Below are 21,925 nucleotides of genomic sequence, written 5' to 3'. Positions count from 1 at the left end.
TCCTGACTAGCAAAACAAACCTTTATTTAAAAAACAAACTATATTTAAAGAAATAATTAGCATAATAAGAAAAAATTAGGATGTCTTTCTCATCATCCTTTTTTCCGGGAGACTTTGCTATATGCACTTCTTACTACCCAAAATACGTCTCACCCTGGAGAGTAACCAATGATGCCAACTTCTAAAACACAGTGGTAACTGGAAAAAAAAGGTGAGAATAATAAAGCAACAGCAGATTTGGAATGCATTGAAGACACCCACCTGGCACCTCCACAAGACTGGGTGTCTGTCCAGGTCCTCCAAGAAGCGGACACCAAGACAGGATTAGGTGTGCAAGGGATTTATTATGAAAAACACCTGTAAGGGAAAATGGGACGGGAGCCAGGAGAACTACCAGGGACAGGTCTGACCACATGAAGAAGGGAGAAGAAAGTTTGGATTGTAAGTATCTTAGACTCTGTGCAGTTCTAAAGGAGCAAGTCTACCAGGGGGTCCTTGAGCCAAAGTCACTCCTGAGGAGCCCCCGTTGGCAGTGCCTCCTGAGAGCATACCTGCCTGTGGTAGCACCTCTCTCATTCTCAGTCCTCTGCTAGGAACAGCCTGCGGGAAGTTTGGCCTCAGCACAAACACAGTGATGGATTTCAGAGAGCACAAGTGGGCCCTCGGTCAGTTATGCTTCTCAAAGTTGGAGATCTGAGAAGTGTTTGGGGTTTTTTTGACCTCGCCACCTGCATGTGGGATCTCAGTTCCCCGACCGGGGGTGGAACCCATGCCCCCCTGCAGTGGAAGCACAGAGTCAACCACTGGACAGCCAGGGAGGTCACCCGAGAGGTGCTTTTTCATGGCCACCACAAGCTGCCTCTTTTCTCCACATGACCCTATCCAGTACGTATTTCTTCAATGTCCACTTGAATATCACCTCCTCCTCTGCCCTGATTTATACAAGCAGAGGGATAGATCCCTCTGAATTCCCATAGCATTTTCTCCATTCCTCTCTTACACAACTTAAAAGTTTCTATCTTGTTTTACTTTGTTGTGATACTTTCTATTTTGTATTGTGTGTGTTATATGCAGCACACCCGGATACAACTAACCCCTGAAAGACACGATTCTGTAAGGGGACTGAGGTGTGGGAGGACGCTGCTTACCTTATTTGCTAACTCTGGGCACTGGAATCTTGAGCTGAATGCTGAGAGTTTACCTCATTTAGATATCCTCTGCATTCCCTTCATTCTCAGACTCTTATTTGTTCACATCTTAACAATTCCAAAATTGGGATGCTGCTTATATCATGTCCAAAGAAATTTGCCACCTGCTGGCAGGAGAGTGAGTGGAGACAGAGGTGTTGTCTACCCATGGGAGAGCTTAGCAAGGCATATTTACAATAAGTGAAGCCAATATTTATTGCTGAAGGCATGACTACACTTTCATGTTTTCTTGCAAAACAACAGTCAAGCACTTCAGAGGACACAGGAAGGGGATTGCCAGTCTACACAATGGGCACTGTAATTACTTACAATAAAAATGGACAGATCTCTCAGGAGAAATAGAATTTTTAAAGTTAAAGGAGGTTGGAATGATCAACTCATTCATTTCAAAGTCACCTGCAGGTGCCAAAGAGTTTTCTGAACCTTCTGGATGACTTTCAAGACAAGCTGTTTACCTTCCAGAAAGGAATAATTAATTAAGGGTAGGACAAAACTATGAGTTTAACCAAACAGGAAATACAGATGAAGCCCTGGTAGTCTTCAGTATGACAGACTGCCTAGCCTACATTTGCTAAGGAGGTCGAGATCTCTAAGCCAGGTGATAAAAAGCAGAGAATCCCCATAATGCTATGCACAGCTGCCAATGGTCAAAAATGATTCAGGAAGAATCATTAGGCTGAATTTGAAAGAGATTTATTCTCAGAAGTTGAGTGAAGTACTGAAAATAAAATGTCGGGATAAATGTTACCTTTAGTGTTCATATTTATGGTAGGTTTTTATCCTTAAAACCTGTTATTAAATTAGCAATATATCTTAAAATATATGACATCTTGGAATTGAGGAAATGGGTTTAACATACTAATAAGTAGAATAGTTCTTTAACTTTTGATTTTACATTAACGCCAAGAGGATTTGTTAAGAATAATTAAATCCACACCCTGTAATGACAGTTTACAACAACAATTGTAACATTGAATTGGCAAAGCTCAGTATAGGTATCACAATTCACTCTTCCTCCCTTGCCTATGGAAGACATAACAATCAACTATGGAACTCTATTTTGCTAGGCTAGGATCCTGCAGAATTATTCTCAGTCAAGTGTTCTAGGGAACCACCACCAACTGATTCTACTTGGTACATAACAGTAAACCTATAGGCCATCCCTGTGCTATGTTGTTTTATGGAATTAACTCCAAAGAATATACAAGGGGTTCTAACCCCAGTCTCCTCTTTCTCCATCCTAAAGAATTAGTGATGGGAACTCTGGCGGTTCAGTGGTTAGGACTCCATGCTTCCATTGCAGGGGGCACAGGTTTGATCCCTGGTTGGGGAACTAAGACCCCACAAGGCTCGTGGCACAGCCAAAAAAAAAAAAAAAATTAGTGAAAACTCACAATAGTGTGGTTAAAAGAACCATTTGGGGATCAGCTTGGAATCTTCTTGCGGGTTCTGGAATCTCTAGACTTTGTGGTTGCTGTGGCTGCCCTCACCTTGTTAGTAATCACAAAAAGTTGTCTTTGTTTACATATTTACTCTTATACAGCCTTTAACACCAAGCATCTTTCAACTGATGCATATGAAAGATTTTCTTCCTTAAAATATGCCCTACAAATGCTTGCTTGCTGTCTATTCTGCTAACTAATGAAAATGGCAGTGTAGTATTTCATAAAGTCAACCGCTCTAATCAAGGGTTCTGTGTCTTTATTCTCTTGGTCTTTAATCAGAGTGTGCTATCCTCTGCTAGGAAGGATAAGAATCACTTCCTGCTTAGAATCCAAGCTGAAAATGTGTTCCCCACTTCAGAGTGTCTTGAAACTTCCTGTGTCACACCATCAAGCTTCCCCCAAGGAAAAGCAGCTCAGAGTCTTATTACTTAATCATGCCCAGCCCAGTAACATACAGGCTCACTGTAGCATGTCTTCTTTTCCATTGCTAGGCTGTGAGCTTCCTGAACCCAGGGACTATATATTTATCTATTTATCCCTATTACACTATCTCTTATCGAAACCTTCATGTAGATGCTCAATAATTTTTTTCCTTTTTCTTTTTTTTAATGTAAAAACTATTTGACTAAGACCTATCCGAAAGGGTTCAAAGACAGAGAATGAAAATGCTTCCACTGCACCAGGCTACACCTCCGTTCCAATCTGTTGTAACTCCTGGATCTGAAGAAAGAGTTAAGGAATTTTATTATTACCTCCTCTTCATCTCCATCCCCAAGAATCCCTGATGTTCAAGGAATTCCTCAGCCTAAAAAATAACCAAAGAGGGGCTTCCCTGGTGGCGCAGTGGTTGAGAGTCTGCCTGCCGATGCAGGGGACGCGTGTTCGTGCCCCGGTCTGGGAGGATCCCACATGCCGCGGAGCGGCTGGGCCCGTGGGCCGTGGCCGCTGGGCCTGCGCGTCCGGAGCCTGTGCTCCGCAGCGGGAGAGGCCACAACAGTGAGAGGCCCACGTACCGCAAAAAAAAAAAAATAAATAAATAACCAAAGAGAGCCTTCCATCTACTGTATCTGTGGTTCTCAACACTGGCTCAATATTAGAATCACCTGGGGAGCTCCTAAAAATGATTAGCGTCAGGGCCCTACTTCAGAATAATTTAATCAGAATCTATGGGGGTGGCACATTGTTTCTCCTAGTCCTTGCCATAGCCCCACATGATAAATGCTATCATCCCCATTTTCCAGATGAGGAAACTGAGGCTCAGAGGGGTGAAGAATTTTTCCATCACACTTCTAGTAAGAGATGGAACAAGCCTAGTGCCCAAATAACTCTCAAATGTGTGTTGTTTCTGTTAAGTGCCCTCAATAACATATTTTAACAGCTTGTGAGGTAGCACCACCCAGAGCCCTTACCCTGCTAAGCTGCAGACAGGCTGGTATCAGACACAGAGAGCCTTTCATCCACACACACAGCTGCAGGAGAGGACCTTCGCTTGCCAAGCAGAGCAGCCACAAACCCTGTCTCTGAATTGTCAACTGTCCCATTACATTTTGGCACCACGACCAGGATGACTGTTTTCCCTTGAGGAACCAGAAGGTGAGGGCAGCACAGATATTAGGATGGATGGCCAGGCCAAAAGTCAACATCTTTCGTAAATACTACCGTGAATTCTGAACACTTTAATTCCTGAATGATGCTATGTGTTTAGATTTCAGTGAGTATAATAAGTACATGGGATGAAATTTAATTTTAAAAAAAGATAAAATGAATTAAATGGATCGGTATGGGTGAACCAAAAGTGAGAACAGCTTGTCTTTGTCCTCATCTCTACTTTATTGCTTTCATTTTATCCATTCCCTAGACAAAACAAGAAAACTCAAAGCGATTCTCCATACGATTAAAGAATTCCCCTAAAAATGCCCATCTTTATTAGAGAATCTCATCAACTTTTTTTTCCCCCAAATGCTGCACGAAGAGCTACTTTTTCCTGCTATTCTTAGCAAATCTGGAGCTGCTGAGACTTCTTGGGGCGGGTGGAGCAGCCGCCAGACTCCCCGGGTTCTATTGGAGGCAGACTTCTTCCCCCAGCTTGTGGCTGACTGGGGACAAGCCTTCCACAATATGGATTTCGTTGTCTGAACTCCCTCAGCTCAGCAACGCCCCTTGTCAGAGCACAGAGCCCGCAGTTATAACACAGATCAGCCCAGGAAACAGCTAGTCATGAATCACAGAGGCTCATGGGTTTCTGCAGAACAAAGAAAGCCAGCTCTGGGAAACTTTCTGGCCCAGGCTTTCTCCCTGTCCCAGTGGAAAAGCAGGTAATTTCCAACTGGTCCTACAGAAAAGCAGTACAAGGATCACACAAGGCAGGTGTATCCAACCCAGTCCATTGCTTTATCTTCACACATCCACAAATGCTATTTTTCATACCAGCTGCATCCTAAGCCCTGAGTTAAGATGGTGATTAGTGGTGGTGGTGGGCGTCTCAGTAGGAGCTTTCTTAAGAAGAAAGGGCTTTGATTGAGCCAATGAAAGCTGTTGCCAGGGAACCAGATGCCATGAACAGGCCACTCCAGCAGCATAAGAATACAAGCCGGGAGTGCTGGACTGAGCATTAAGTGTACTTGGCAGCTGAGTCCTACGAGACCTGTTAACCCTTTGTGCACCTAACTACATCTAGACAGCGAATCAAGAGGAGGATTATGGTAAAATCTGAAAAGCTACCCCTGCTATCCGCCTATCTCACTGGAATGTACCCTTTCAAAGATGTTCTCCCTGCTTGACTTATAACTGGCCGGACACCTGCTGTAGAGCAGGTTGGCATCAGAGGTGGGCATGAACAAGGGCTGGCTAGGAGCATGAGGTTCTGCAAAGGGCACTGCTCATATCTGATCACACTTGTGATAACACTAGTGAGTAGAGTTGTATCTGGTCTTTGGCCTCTGAGAAGGGACTCTGCTGCCCTCGGTGGGTCTGCTCTGCAAGATAAGAAGGAAATGCTCCCCTCCTTCCTTAAACATATACTTACAGAACTTCCTGGGGCCAGCCCGAGGTTAGCAACCCCTGCCCCATTTTAAGATTGTTGCCTGGAGGAGCACGGACACAGGCTGGCTCTCTGGGAAAATGGGGAAACAGGCAAAGCCTCTGTGGACGGGCCTTCTGACCTACATCCCAAGGGAAACCATCCTCCATCTTGCCCCACCTCTTCCTCTCCCTCATTTCTCCCCCATCAATCCCAAACCCAGGGATCCACTCTGGGTCCCATTCCTGCACAGCATGGTTAATTCAATCTCTGCAGAGGGACTTGCATCTTAACTCAGTTCTCAGGAAGATGTGAATGCTTTCCCAGAGGAAACTATAAAGGTTGAGTAACAGGTAATCAGTATACCTGTGGGCTAGGGGCTCCTGGGTTCACAAAGTGAACTCTAGCAATGTGGGCCTTGAGGGGAAGTTCTCCCAGAACCCAGGCTCCCTGATGCCCCTTCCTCTTCCTCAGATTGTCAGCTCCAGCTCCCTGGCTGCTCTCCTCCTAGGCTGAGAGTGAGGACATGGATTTGTACATCAGAACCTCACTAATGTGGGCAAACAGTGGGGAGGTATTTGTGTACCTTGCGTTATGCAATACAATGTCCCTGAAAAGATACATGTTACCAAATTAACATTTCTCTAAAATGATTAGCAGACAGCTGACAATTTTTACTCTGTAGTAGTTAGAAAGTGTAAAAACCATTCTCATCAGAGAGTTTACAGTGAACTGGAAGCCAGATGGCAAAGAAGTATCTAGTTGTACAGCCCAGCGACTTACTGTCTACTACACATGAGAGTCCCTAGTGTGAGAAAATGGCTTTCAGAGCATCATTTTGCACAACAAAACTTCACTACTGTGTGCAGGGAGAGAATTCATGTGTATTCTCAATTGTGTGATGCAATTATGTCTGTCATACAGAATTACGTAAGTCAGAAAGAAAAAAACAAATATTATATATTAATGCATATACGTGGAATCTAGAAAAATGGTACAGATGAACCTATTTGCAGGGCAGGAATAGAGATGCAGATGTAGAGAACAGACATGTGGACACAGGGGGTAAGGGGAGGGTGGGACAAACTGGGAGATTAGGATTGACATATATACACTATCATGTGTAAAATACATAGCTAGTGAGAACCTGCTGTATAGCACAGAGAGCTCAGCTCAGTGCTCTGTGATGACCTAGAGGGGTGGAATGGGTGGGGGGAGGTCCAAGAGGGAGGGGACATATGTATACATAGAGCTGATTCACTTCACAGTACAGCAGAAACTAGCACTATGTTGTAAAGCAGTTATACTCCAATAAAAAAACATATATATATATATATATTTCTATTTATTGAGTACATACTATGGGCCAGGCACTACACTCAGTGCCTTACATAAATCTTATTTATTAATTAAATAAGCATCACTGTACCAATATTTAACAAAAATCAAAAGAAAAAATTTATCCACCACCGTACTAACCTCATAAGTAAAGCATTTTACCTTCTTACACTAAGAGTCAACAGTTCTAAGTTATCAGAATCCGTGTACTTTTGATGAATGGCATCTGCTCTGAGATTCTCCACTTAGAACTGAAATTGCCACTGCTTTCATCACCCTTCCCAAGTTGGCTCCTATGAAGGTCTGTTCCATTTGCCCCTAGTGACTGAGCCGCTAGCCAAAATAATGACTGATTTCCCCCATGTTACGAAAGAACGAAGAACGTGTGATTTTTATTTCTTCTCTAAACTTACTATCTCTCCACCATAAATTTAAAAGCTTGAAATTACTGTGAGCACTCCTACTAATAAAATAAGCCCTGAGCAAAAGCATAACTAAATACTTTAGACTCCCAAAGCAAACTCTTCAGAAAAATCTAAAGTAAATAGATCCCCAGCCCTCTCACTACTCAACTAGGCGGACCACGTGGTCATAATTTTTCCATAAGGAGAGGAAGGGAGCAGAGTCATCGCTGACACTTTCTCCCCTGCTATGATTCTAGAGTATTCTTTTTTTTTTTTTTTTTTTTGCGGTACGCGGGCCTCTCACTGCTGTGGCCTCTCCCGCTGCGGAGCACAGCCTCCAGACGCGCAGGCTCAGCGGCCATGGCTCACGGGCCCAGCCGCTCTGCGGCACGTGGGATCCTCCCGGACCGGGGCACGAACCTGTGTCCCCCGCATCGGCAGGCGGACTCCCAAACACTGTGCCACCAGGGAAGCCCCTAGAGTATTCTTGATTGCCTTTTGCATTTTCTTCTTTCAAACCTGACCTGGGCTACATGAGAAATTAACCCTACCCTCTGAACAAGCCAAGGAGCTTATCCTCAGCAAGTCTGTGCTCCTTCCAACAAGCTGAGAGCTCTGTGTCTTCCACACTGATTCTCTTGGTGCCCTTCAGCCTCTAAATACCAAGTTTTCGTTGGTCAGTGACTCTGACCTAGGACTCTGAGCTTTGTACTACAGGCAAACTACTAATCACTGAAACAGGCTTTGACCTAATTCTCTTCTTTTCATATACCGCTCATACTGGCTCAAGATCATTACACATCTCGCTGCACATGTTAAAAGCAAGCAACAAATATTTATTCAGCTGTTACTATATGTAAGGGGTGCTATGGGAAGTATTAAGAATTATAAGATGTGGTCCCTTCCTTCCAAAGACTTACAGTCTAGTTGGGAGTATAAAACACAAGCAAATAGAAAGAGTTTTAATAATGCAAGGCCATGCTGACTGTCATATACACAGCCCATATTTTAAAAAATCCTTTGTTTGGACTTTTTCACACAACTCGTCTTTGGTGCTTATGGCAGATAACCGCAGATGGCTCTACCAACCTTCATTCCACCTTCCCTCCAGTGTAGGAGGCTGGAAAGCTTAAAATGTGATTTCCTAGATTCCCCTGCAACTAGATTTGCAAACTCAAGTGAGGAGAAACAAGGTTGGGGAGATATGAGTGTTCTGAGGTGGTCACAGTAGCTGGACACAGATCCAGGGTCCAGTCACCAGCTTCATGGCGTAAGAGGGTGCTGTGATGGCCTCAGTCAGCAGCTTCCTGACGGGTGGATATTAGCCATGATGTAATGTAGCTACTTATGAATAGCTGCTGCTCTGTTGCAGAAGTGGGATGAACAATAGGCTTGGATTAGGACCAGATTTGGACAAGGTCTCGTTTCGCCTCTGTTTCATCCGTGGATGAACGAATCATTTGCATTTGTGCAAATCATTTCATTTCTCTTGCCCTGGTCCTTCCTCTTGGAGTAACAAGGACAACAGCAACAGCTCCTCTTGTAGGCTGCCAATGCAGGTGACTACAATTCCTAGACCACACTCTCACACTGCCCTTTAAAGGGAGATGAGGACCCTGGCACCATCCCACAGGCTACTTCCCCAACGTGGCATCCATTTACCCCAAAGCACTTTGGAGCAAGGGACAAATTCCTGGATGCTCTGGGGACACGGCCATTGAATAACGTATCTCTTCTTTGTTTCATGTGGTTTCTATTTACTTACAGAGCACCACGGTTATTCGTGATGCTTTACAAACCGTAAAAACAAGGTCTCCACCTTACAGAATTTACAGAGTAATTTAAACAGACATGCTGCATGGGCTGACAGGTCAGGCATGCCAGGAGATGGTGTTGGTGTTATATAACATGGGTGTGGAGGGTTTCTTCTTGAGTTATAAATACTTTCCAGTTACAAGGGCCTTTCATCTGCGATCCCCTACCACTTTAGAATAGCAATAACTTCGATTGCTTTCTAAATGCACTTTCCATAAACTGCTGTGGGGATGGAGTAAATGCTTTTAAATGTCTATTAATTGATCTGTACATCTGTTCATTGTCCATATTAAACAGCATGGATGTAAACACGACAGTTTAGGAGAGGCCCACTTCGGGCTCTGGTCTGGCTGCTCCCAGGCTCCAACCCCAGAGGGGCCTAGCAGCCTTGCTGTACAGCATTGAGAGGGCCAGATGGGCACCTGGCTATTTTCCCAGGTGAGATGCTCATTCAACCTAGACTCAGAAAGATCACTTCCTGGGGACCTACTTCACCATTTATAGATGAGTTAACATTTCCAAGTCAGGTGAGCTCAGAGGAAGAATTTCCGATGGAAAAACTTGGAGTTATTCCTTGGATGACAACAATGGCTCTCATTCCTGTCCCAGTCACTCCGTCACTTTTCTCTTATGCTACCTTACTTCTCTTCCCTGAGCAATGGCATTTTCAAAATGGCAACATTTATATTTCATTGCAGTTGGTATGGAGTTTCCCCTTCTGTGTCTCTCTCAAAGGCCATTTAGCAAGTGATATTCCTGGCCTATTTGACAAATTCATTCACACCCAAGGGAAGGTTGGCCTGGGATGCAAGGTCCTAAAAGTTCACTTTTATGAAATAAGCTAACATCCCTCATTCTATCCATCCTTTATACTGTTCTCAGAGTTATCTTTCTAAAATCCAGGTAGGATCACATCGCCCCCCATTTTAAAAACCCTACCTGAAGAATAGAGTCCAAGGTGCCTTCACAGGGACATGTGGCCTTCATGGCCTTGGCCAGCTGGCCTGTCTCTCCAGCTCCATCTCTGTCCACGGTACCCGAGGCTGTGGCTACACCAAAGAAGTTGTCCCTTCCCCAGAGATCTTAGACTTTCCTTTCCATGCCTCCTGCAATATGCTCTCTCATCTTCCCTCCTCACCATCCACTATTGTCCATTAAAGCCCACCTCTAATATCCCTCATCTTCGTGACCTTCTACAAGGCCCACCACCATGCATCATCCCACCACCACTCCCTCTTCTTTCCTAGGGCACCTACTCATTTCCACCTCCATATCACCTTGTCACATCATCTTTCAGATACTGGCTCACACGCACCTGTCTTCTCACCCTGCTGGGAGCTTCTTGAGGGCAGAGACCACATCTCACATATAGTAATCTCCCAGTAGAGCTTTGTTGAAGGGTCCTTTTGGCACTTTGAAGGGATGGAGAAGGGGATGGGAGAGAGCAGCTGTAGCTTAAGACCCGGGAAACTATTTGGAACCCTCAGTTTGTAGAATTTTGTCTCATCTGTTGTGAGGAATTCACCCTACAATTATGCTGACCAATTGGCTTTCACATTATAAAGTGCTAAATTCAGTTTTCTGTTTTCTTTGCTCTACATTTGTTTTAGATTTTAACTCAAAATCTAAAATATGCATAACATAAAATTTATCATTTTAATAATTTTAAAATGTCCCATTCATTGGCATTAAGTACTTTTACATTGTTGTACAATTATCACTATCACCTATCTCCAGAAATTTTTCATCTTCCAAAACTGAAACTCTGTACCCATTCAACACTAACTTTCCATTCCCTTTCACCACATCCCCTGGGAAACACCACTCTACTTTGTCTCTATGAATTCGACTACTCAAAGTACCTCATATAACTGGAATCATACAATATCAATATTTGTCCCTTTGTGACTGGCTAATTTCATTCAGCATAATGTCTTCAAGGTTCAACCATATTGTAGCATGTATCCAAATTCTTTCCATTTCAAGGCTGAATAATATTCCATTGTATATGTTTGTTACATTTTGTTTTTCCATTCATCTATCATCTGTCAAGTGGACACCTGGGCACTTCCCTGAAGGTCCAGTGGTTAAGACTCCATGCTTCCACTGTGGGGGGCTCGGGTTGGATCCCTGGTTGGGGAACTAAGAGCCCACATGCCATGCGGCATGGCAAAAAAAAAAAAAGTGGACACCTGAATTTTTTCCACATTTTGGCTATTGTGAATAATGGTGCTATAAACATGGGTGCTCAAATATCTGCTTGAGTCCTTGCTTTCACCTCTTTGGGGTCATATACCCAAAAGTGGAATCGCTGGATCGTACGGTAATTCTATGTTTAATTTTTTGCGGATCTGCCATACTGGTTTTTGTTGTTCTTGTTGTTGTTGTTCTAGGCTGGGCCACGCAGCTTATGGGATGTTAGTTCCCCTACCAGGGATTGAACCAGGGCCCTTGGCAATGAAAGCTCAGAGTCCTAACCACTGGACCACCAGCGAATTCCTACCATACTATTTTCCATAGCTGTTGCACCACTTGATATTCCCACTAACAGTGCACAAGGATCCCAATTTCTCCACGTCTTCAGCAACAATTGTTATTTTCTGGGCTTTTTGTGCTTGTTTTTATTTTTTTTTAACAGTCAATTCTAATGGGTGTTGAAGTGGTATCCACTGTGGTTTTGACTAAATTCTGTTTCGAGCCTCTGCATTCACTGACTTGATTCCCCATGATAAGCCCAATCTAATTATACACGATGACCTCTATTTCTTCCTCATGAGACTTGAGCCTGCCTCCGAGAAAAGTGACAGCCACAGAGGGAGATCTAAAGGTAAGTGGACCTGGGGCCAGCTGCACTTCTTCATCCAGGTCAGCAGGGGGCGCTCCCATGGGACTGCCCTGAAGGCTCTGATGACAGATGACAAGGCAGGTCGCTTTTCCAGACCAAAGCAGAGTCCTAGATAAGCAAAAATGTCTCTTTGTTTTCTGACCCTCTTCCCCCAGTTCTGTCCTCCTGACAGTGTCAGTATCAAGGAGAACCAAGCAGCCTAGGCCACAGCAGTGGTTCTCAAAGAGGATGCCATTGACATTCGGAGTGAGACTATTCTTCATTATGCAGGACAGCGGACAGTCATTGTGACAACAAAAATGTCCCCACCCGCATCTCCCAAGTACCCCCTCCCTCTAGAGATGGGAGGTGCCCAAGTGAGATCCAGGTATGCAAAGGAATCTGGAGATTCCCAGTGTCCTGCACTCACTCCTGCAAAGCAGCGACCACCAGAAAGAGGACTCCTGTCCAGCTGAGGAGACCCTGGAACTCAGCCAAGGAAAACATCACAGGTCGCCTTAGGTGACCTAGACGATTCCTCTGAGTCTGTTAATGATCACTTGACAGTGAAAGGCTCGCGTATCAGGAGAAGGGGGAGACGCTCTCTAAAAGCAAGACCAATACTATAATATAACAGAAAAAATATCCCAACATACCCACCCTCCCAATCCCGAAATCAGGACTTGAAATCTGAGCCTGGTCTCTTCGATGTCCATTTGACCCTCCCTCCCCGCAGGGTGTGAACCCTGTCCTCCGAAGTCCCTGACTTGCCTAGTCCGGCTTAAGGGACTTCACTTCCCTGTGCTGCCATAGCAACCAGGAAACAACCTCCGCTCACAAGGAGAAGGATGGTGCTGTGGCCCAGATCTGCCGAGGTGCACGGCCGGTAACAGAGCAACAGGACCAGGGGACAACAAGGGCACAGGTGAAGGGGAGAGAGAGGTTGCCCAGAGAGTAGACAATCCAGGGCTTGAGGAGTCTGGGTTTGCGGTTTATTTTTTCTCCCGACAAAGACACACACTGTCTAAACTGTGTGACTGGTTGTTATTAAGAAGCTGCTGTATGAGGGGAAAATGTATTTAATAAAAGGCCCAGTGTCTGTGGTCTTCTTGGGCTCACTGCTGAGCTCAGGAAATCTTGAGGTGTGACCAGTTTTCAGCCTTCAAAACCAAGATGAACTGCCCTTGAGAAGGGTGGTCAGAGGGAAAATATGTTCACCCTCTCTCTCCTGAGCCGGGGACACGGGAAGTTGGTCCAGAACAAACAGAAGTTAGAAGTCTATTTTGAACCAGAGGTGAGTCTTACAGCTGAATAAAAGCATATTTTGGGGGTGGAGGAGGAATGTTCTATTTTTTCATTTGGGGCTGAGCCCTGTGTGTTTTGGTTTGTTTTGTTGGTCCAGTGGTGGGGGTCACTGGAAGATTGTCCCTCCTTTTCTTAAATTCGAGAAAATAAGATAGTTTGCTTGACACACAGAGATTGCCACTGGGGCCCTCGTCCTCCCCCTCACACACTGACTTACAGCCTCATTTGCTTTAGACTGCAGGAGATTCCAGATTGTCTAGAAATTGGGTGGTTTGGTACAAGACCAGAATTTCCACCTGTGTTCTAGGCAAGCTGATGGCTGTTTGGTTTTTAGACATCATGCTCTGTGGTTGAAATGCTGAAATATTCGTGCCAATTCAATGGCTTCCTTGAACCTTCTGGAATTCAACCCCCAGGACTCACATGTAATATAGGCAAAAAATTTTTTCAGTTTAGAACATTTTAAAGAGGTAGCAAAAGTCCCTTGTTGTACTGGAATTTTATTTCATTGAATCCTGCCAGGAATAAGAAATCCACTGGGGGTACTTTGAAAAATTTTGGATCACACAGAGATTTCCTCTGTTTTTGTAGTTTGTCATGATATTTCACTTTCACTGTATTAAAAGACATATAAATTTTCAAAGGACCTCTGTGGCCAATGGCATTTACTTACTTACAAGATATGTAACTACTTTATAGGCTCTTAAACAGCCAAATTAGGTAACGTTACACAGCATGTAGAATGTATGGAAATTCTCCCTGTGTACAGCTGAAGTGATGGGCTGGAATGGTTTTCTCCTATTTAAACTGCCAGCCGGTCCAGGTCTAATTTCAAAGTTATCTGCTGCCCTTGGTAATTCTGACGACTTACTTGCATACCAGGAAATTTTAACTGGCCTGGAAGCTACACTCTACCCTATTTAAGCCTCCAGGCATAAATGGCTCTCCTGAAAGTTATATAGGGTAAAATAGAATCGTGCCCTAGGTTCTGCTAACTCTGAGAGGCAGAGAACAAAAACAGTTGCTAAGAAGCGTGAATGTATTCTGTGACACCATGTGAGCAATTCAGAGAAAACCAGTCACTAAAAACATGCCAAACACCTACCCAAGCAGTATTTCCTATAAAAGGGCCTTCCACTGTGGACCAAAGAAACCAATGGAGGTTTCTTTCCATTGCAGGATTACTTGAACTGGAAGTCCCCAGAAGATTATATCCTGGTCAGCAAACCGCAGGATGAGGGCAATGCCGACCAGCACATGTGGAGCCTCTTACTTCCTAAAACATTCAGCACTAGAAAGGGCGCCCTGATCCTCTACTCGGAAGGCTTAGCCATATCAGCACTGACCCCCAAAGAGAGGAGTAAAGGCCCCTACTGCCCCAAAGGCCACAGGAAGAGGCTGGATCTTGAACTGCACACACTTCAGGACCTCAAAGAAGCCATCCTGGCGTACGGAAGGAGACAGGTAGGCAGAGCACTGTCCAGGGTTCAGGGAAGGCCCTGGTCTGTGTCTCTAGAAATCCAGTTGCAGCTTTGGATATAACTTCTTTGCAGACCCTAGGAAGGTATGAAACCCTCAGACTTCCATTTCTTCATCTCTAAAATGGGACTGTACTCACAGTACACAATTGTCATGAGGCTTAAATGAAATAATCTATGTGAAAGGGCTCTGAAAAGCATAAAGGGCTATATTATTATCATTTTGTGTTTTCCTTTCCATTAGAATGACACAAAGTCCTTTTCAGCATTCAGACAGATCTGGGCTAGCACACATTTCATCGGAATCCTTGAAGTTCTGTCTCATAGCCACAAGCATCATCATCACACCTCTGATGTTCTTGGCTTTGTGGAAATGAGGAGAACGTTTAAAATATTTACCTTGAGCCCTTCAGCATCTGCAGGATAAGTTAATGACTTTTTCCACTCTGAATTTAATATTAAGGGGAAACCCCTGTTCTCATTTCTCTGATTCATATGCTCTAATGTCTTATGAGATGTGTACATGGCCCCTGCTTTATACAATGACATGCATCAGCCCTATGGTTGAGGCCATGAGAGAGGCTGGGACAATGTGTCACTTCGTGAAATTCTAGCTTATAGATGGTGGGTGACTCCCTAGTTTAAAAGTCTCTGCTGGCTTCTCATTCCCCACAGGATAAAGTCGTTAACTTCTTGTACCAAGCGCTTCAAGCACTGGCTTTCTCTTCCATTTCTAGCCATATCTGCAACTTGTTCTAGCCACCGCCATGACTATGGACCCCTCAAGGCCCCACCCATGTGAAGAGCTTACCGTTCCACTAACATCCCATGCCCTTTTGTGACTCTACACTTTTGCACATGCTTCTACATCTGGAAAACTCCTATTCATCCTTCAAAACACAACTCCAATGTCATCGCCCACTGAAGCTTCTCCCACTTCCCTAGACAGAGCTATCCCATCACTCCCTCCTCTGTGAGCATTCCCATACCATCATACATTGCAATTCATCTCTTTGTCAATGGTTACCATCTCCTTGAGGGCAGGAACCACATCTAAATCTTAGTTTCCAGAAAAAAGTGAGTACCCATAAATGTTTGTGAAATGAATGAATCGATCATGCATGATACCGTCAATGTTTTTTAGATCATCCCCCAGTATCATTATTGAGCAATTTATCACCTACCCCACCAAGGCAGAGTTTCCAAAAGGAAAGTTCCTCTGCTCCTTTTCCTTCTTTCCAAATACAAAGAAGCTTAATGACCTTGACCAAATGCCCAATTGCTCTTTGTATTAAAAAATCATAAATTCTTGGATGAAAGGAAACCAATTGTTGTTGAATGCTTAGCATTATATTACAGCTATTATTTCATTAAATCTTCACAATGACCTGTGAGATATAGTTTTTCTTGCCCCCTTTTGTAGATGAGGAAAATGAGGCTCGGAGGAGTTAAGTGGTTTGGCCAGGGTCTCAGAGCTAGTTAATGACAGAGCCAGGATTCAAACCCAAGACTGCCTACTCTCCAGGGCCAGCATGCTTTGCACTCCACCCTATTGTCTGTGGACTTGGAAGGCCTTGGCGTGTTTGCCCTCACATCCACTCCTCACCCTTACCTTACTCTACTCTGCATCACGGTGGGGTTGACCACAGGCTGCATGTAATTCCACAAACATCTGTGTCATCTGGCTTCTAATTGAATTTGCCATTGGAAGACACTGGAAGGAGATTGGAGAGGGAGAAGAAAAATGCCCGGGTATTTCTCCCCTCCCATTCTACCTGTAGTGGTGAGAAGCACCCGTATCACCTCTGTGGCCCAGCTCCCAACAGACAAGCAGGGCCGTTGTAGCTCTAGGTTCCTCCAGGTGACCCTGCCAGCTCCTCACTCTGCCCTTTCACCTAGGGGTCAGACTGGCTTCCTGATGTTACTAATCTCAGTGTTGCCTCAACATCTTTTTGGCTTCTGAGCTCTCTATTCACTTGTGTAACCGATTACCTGAATTAAATTCCTTCTGTGCTTAAATATTTAGAGTGGTTTCTGTTTTCCGGTCTGGACGCTGATAATGTAGGCTGACTTACTGCCCAGAGCAAGAATACCCTCCACAGCTTTCAGATGCTTGTCTATAGGGCTTCAATATTCCAGGCAACAGTGATCTTATTACTTTATAAAGTAGATGAGTCTGTTTGGGGATGGCTTCAATTTTAGTTAGACTTGGGCTCCATGAAAAAAAAGTTCCTGTCTTCCTGAGGTATCTAGCTACCAGATTTACAACATGTAACTGTACAAACAGAACACTGTAGTCTCACTCCAAATGAGTAGAAGGGAAATGGTGTGAGGAAATCAGAAAGGAAAGAAAAAGTCTGGAATAGTAATAAGGCAGGACTTTAAGATTAGAGGATGTGGTACATTAAAATAGGAGGAAAAAAACTCAAGAGGGATTTGGAATTAAATACAATGAACACGGGCTTCCCTGGTGGCACAGTGGTTGAGAATCTGCCTACCAATGCAGGGGACATGGGTTCGAGCCCTGGTCTGGGAAGATCCCACATGCTGCGGAGCAGCTAAACCCGTGCGCCACAACTACTGAGCCTGCGCTCTAGAGCCTGCGAGCCACAACTACTGAGCCTGCGTGCCACAGCTACTGAAGCCCGCATGCCTAGAGCCCGTGCTCCACAACAAGAGAAGCCACCGCAGTGAGAAGCCCACGCACCACGACAGAGCAGACCCCACTCGCCACAACTAGAAAAAGCCCGCACGCAGCAACAAAGACCCAACACAGCCAAAAATAATAAATAAATAAATTTATTAAAAAAAGACAATGAACACCTCAGAAGAGGAGAGCTTTGGAAACTACAGAGCACCATCTGATTATGAAAACTATAGCCTGGCAAGAAACTTTTAAAATCATAATATCCAGTGCTGGGACGGCTATGGGGAAATGAGATGTCTCATACATTAGGAGTACAAATTCACATGACATTTCTGGAGGGCATTTTGGCAAAAACCTAAAAAGGGCTAATACTCTTTGATTTAGCATTCTACTTTTAGGAAGTTGCCTTAGGAAATAATCAGAGATGTGGCCAAAGATTTACACACAAGAATGTTTACTACAGGGTTATTTATTACCATACAAAACATGGAAAATAATAAATGTCCAACAATGGGACAGTGATTAAATAAAGTACAGTCATACAACGGATTTGGGGTCAGGCAATAAAATCATGTATTACTCATGAATTACATGAGAAAATATAGTGTATTTTTTTAAAGCAGGTTGTAAAATAGTATTCATATTAAAAATAGCAAAGTTCATTAACATTTTTTGAGTATTTACTATGTTCCTGCCACTGTTCTAAGTGCTTTCCATTGCATAACTCAATATGCTTTCTATCAATTGTAGGGGTAGGTACTATTATTATTCCATTTTAAAGGTAAGGAAATTAAAGCACAGAGAGTTCAAGTAATTCACTCAAGATTTATACAGCCACATAGATAATTACACCAGCATTCGAAACTAGACAGTGTACAAAACATCACCTCTCGAATATAATCCCAAGTTTTAAAAATTAGTTATACAAGAAGGAGGATACACATCAAAATTTAACCATGGGTGATGGGACTATAAGTCATATTTTTATTCATACATATCTTTTCACCAAACATTATTTTTTTCAAGTCATGGAATTTTTAAAATAAAAAATTTGTCTAAGTGACATACCCACCAGCACCATGACAGTTCTGAGGCCGACCATCAAAGATCAAAGAGTGGGTGGTGGCCCCATTCCTAGAAATCTCCGCCCCTTCCCCAAAATACTGATAGTTGAAGAATCCTTCCCCTCATCAGCCTATGGAATTACCCAGCCCATAAAAACTAACCATGCCATATTTCCGTGCCTCTCGCCTCCTGAGATGGCCCACACTCTGTCTATGGAGTGTTTCTCTCTAAGTAAATCCACTTCTTACCTATCCAAAAAAACCAGAAAAACAAAACAGAACTATGACTTTGAAGGAGGTAGACAATGAAAGGGAAGGCCAGGTTAACCCTAGAGAGCCAGGTGGGAAACAGAATAGAGCTGTAAACTGAGCCCCGCAATAACCACACCATCTGTTCCTCGGGATCAGGATTTCTTCGTCCAAATAGTATAGTCCAAGAGTTAAAAACACCACACTCAAAGTAAAAGAGCCAAAGTGAGGAGGGGAATAAAAGGGAGGTTGGGTAACCAATAGAGTAGCGCTGCTCACAGAAGGATCTCTCCTGGCTAAACTATGAATCAGGAAACCTACACAACGCTGGCTCCACTCAGACCCGTGACAATCAAGGCTGTCGCAGGAAGGTGAATTAAATTTTTAAAACATCTCACACCATCTCCAGTTCTACATATGGATCTAATGACATGCATGTGGCAATCCATCTGGGTTTCATTTTATAGCTCAATACACACCTACTCTTTAACTTTCTTGATGGCCTAATTTCCTAATGAGCAAAGATAAATGCGCTAAATCGAGAGATTAGATGTCAGAGTTCTTACACTTCTAGATACACACAGATGTGTTGCTTGTTTGTTTTTTTTTAAAACAGAAGGAAATACGGTACAAACATTCCCAAAATTAAAACCATTCTTCTTGAGGCCTCTAATTCGTCCAGCTTCCCATCACATATTTAAAAATCAAATAGCTATGAAATCTAAATAACCATAATTTGGGGTAGTATCTAAATGATACTCATAATGATGCTTTTGAAGCATAGCAGAAACCTCAAGTACCTCTCAAATCATTGGAAATTTTAAACAATTCTCACATTGTTTTCGTATTCCTTATTCTTATATTTTTAAAATTTTGCAAATCCGGTGATATTTTTTACATGTCCAACATGGTACATTGATTAAGTAATGTATTCGAAATAATATGTTTTAAAAATTCAGTTCACAGAGCATCCCATTTCTTTATCCCATTGAAGCATGAACAGGATTCAGTTTACAATAGCTGGTTTCAACCGAGATTGTATTGCATCTGCCATCTCCCTTATAAGTGTGATTACATTTAAGAGTATTGCCAACCTTGTTCCACTGATTCCATACTGCCTAATCTCTCCCCACATCTCAGTACTCAAGGTGCTTAACTCTTTAGTTGGTGTTTTCAGTCAATATACAACCCATGAAGGCACTTTCAGACTACTATTTTATCAAGTAATATTGTGATAAGTTATATTTTTAGAATAAAGTTTATTTTTCCACTCTAATCATAACATCAGCTCATTATACAAAATAGAAAGATATAGAAAAATAGGAAGAATAATAAATTATCCTTTCAGCCAAAGATCAGGAAGACAAAGTTCCCTTTGCAAGTCCTAATCAATTACCTGCTACTGGTTTGATGGTGTCCCTACGAAGTGCTCTGATGGCTGTCAGCAAGGTTCTAGGAGGTACCAAAGCAGCAAGGGGAGAAAGAGTGGCTTGACTGCACTCATTCTGCCAAGTGTGCTCCATTTGAGCAGCTCCTGAGCAGTTGTACTTAGAGCCTTTAATAAACCTAGAAGTAGGAAAGATCAGGAGAGAATCATGGTCATCCGTAATGATGAGGTCAAAGGTATTGTCAGTCATAGCTAACACTTGTGAGTGCTTGGTGTAGGCCAGGCATTTAATCTCTATAACCACACCCAATCTGCACAAGCTAATGAGCTGGGTGCCACCATTACTTCCATTTTGTAGTAGGAAAAATGGGGGTTTGAAGTTAATTAACTTCCCCCAAATTATACATCTAAGTGGTGGAGCTAGAATTGGAGCCTGGACAATTGAGTCCAAAGCCCCACTTTTAGTCCCTAGAGGGCCTAATTTTGAAGATTCCACATGCTCCAAGGAAAAGAAACATCTCTCCTGCTTTAACAGTATTTTTTTAAAGGGATCTTGGTCTTCCAACACATCCCTTAAAATCCTTTATTACACAAATCAGATTTTCATTAAAACCAATCTGGGTTGTTAGGTAACATGTTCAAGTAAGCCATATATATGATCCAGTAGGCTTGGCTTTATGTATTTCATCCATTGGTTCCCTTGTATAACCACTAGATACAGAATATTTATAATAACGGCTAACACTTAAGTAATAGTCTAACACTTAAGTAATACTATTGTACCCATCACCATTCTAAGCACTTTATACTTACTATCTCATTTAATCCTCACAACAACTTTATGTGTACTTTTTATTGTTGTAAAATATACATAAAATTTACCATTTTAATCAATTTTAAGTATACAGTTGAGTGGCAGTAAGTACATTCACATTGTTATACAACCATTACCACCATCCATCTCTAAAACTTTTTTATCTAGCAAAACTGAAACTCTCTACACATTAAACAGTAATTCCCTATTTTCCATCATTCTACTTTTTGTGTCTATGAATTTGACCACTGTAAGTACCTCACATGAGTGAAATAATAGTTATCCTTTCAGTATTTTGTAATCGGTTTATTTCATTTAGCATAATGTCTTCAAGGTTCGTTCATATTGTAGCATGTATCAGAATTTCCTTTCTTTTTAAAGCTGAATAATGATTCACTACGTATATATACCACATTTTGTTTATTCATTCATCAGTTGATGGACACAAATTGCTTCCACGTTTTGGCTATTGTGAATAATGCTGCTATAAACCTGGATGTACAAATACCTGTCAATGTCCCTGCTTTTAATTCTTTTGAGTATATACCCAAAGTAGAATTGCTGGATCATATGTAATTCTATTTTTTGTTTTTTGAGGAAGCGCCATACTGTTTTCCATAGTCGCTGCATCATTTTACATTCCCATTAGCAATGCCCAAGGGTTTCAATTTCTACAAATCTTCAACAACACTTGTATTTTCTGTGGGGTTTTTTTTAATAATAGCTATCTTAATGGGTGTGAAGCGGTATCTCATTGTGGTTTTGATTTGCATACCTTAGTAACAAGTAATATTTAGCATCTTTCCATGTGCTTATTGGCCATTTGTGTCTCTTCTTTGGAAAATTGTCTATCCGAGTCCTTTGCCCATTTTAAAATCAGGTTGTTTGTTTTTTTGAGTTGTAAGGGTTCTTTATACATTCTGCATAT

At 42.8% G+C, this 21,925-nt stretch overlaps 1 protein-coding gene across 1 annotated transcript in view; it reads left to right on the top strand.

The window, feature by feature from the left end:
• The first annotated feature begins 13,263 nt into the window (after positions 1 to 13,263).
• KIAA2012 (KIAA2012 ortholog) overlaps positions 13,264 to 21,925 on the top strand; it is a 112,253-nt gene continuing 103,591 nt past the window's right edge. The window contains 2 exon segments of the mRNA XM_060302044.1: positions 13,264 to 13,347; positions 14,538 to 14,822. Of these exon segments, the coding sequence (XP_060158027.1) occupies positions 13,264 to 13,347; positions 14,538 to 14,822 (369 nt within the window).

The sequence above is a fragment of the Globicephala melas genome, chromosome 7 (genome assembly GCF_963455315.2).
Source record: "Globicephala melas chromosome 7, mGloMel1.2, whole genome shotgun sequence".
Classification (NCBI taxonomy): Eukaryota; Metazoa; Chordata; class Mammalia; order Artiodactyla; family Delphinidae; genus Globicephala; species Globicephala melas.
This window is presented reverse-complemented; position numbering and strand designations above follow the sequence as displayed.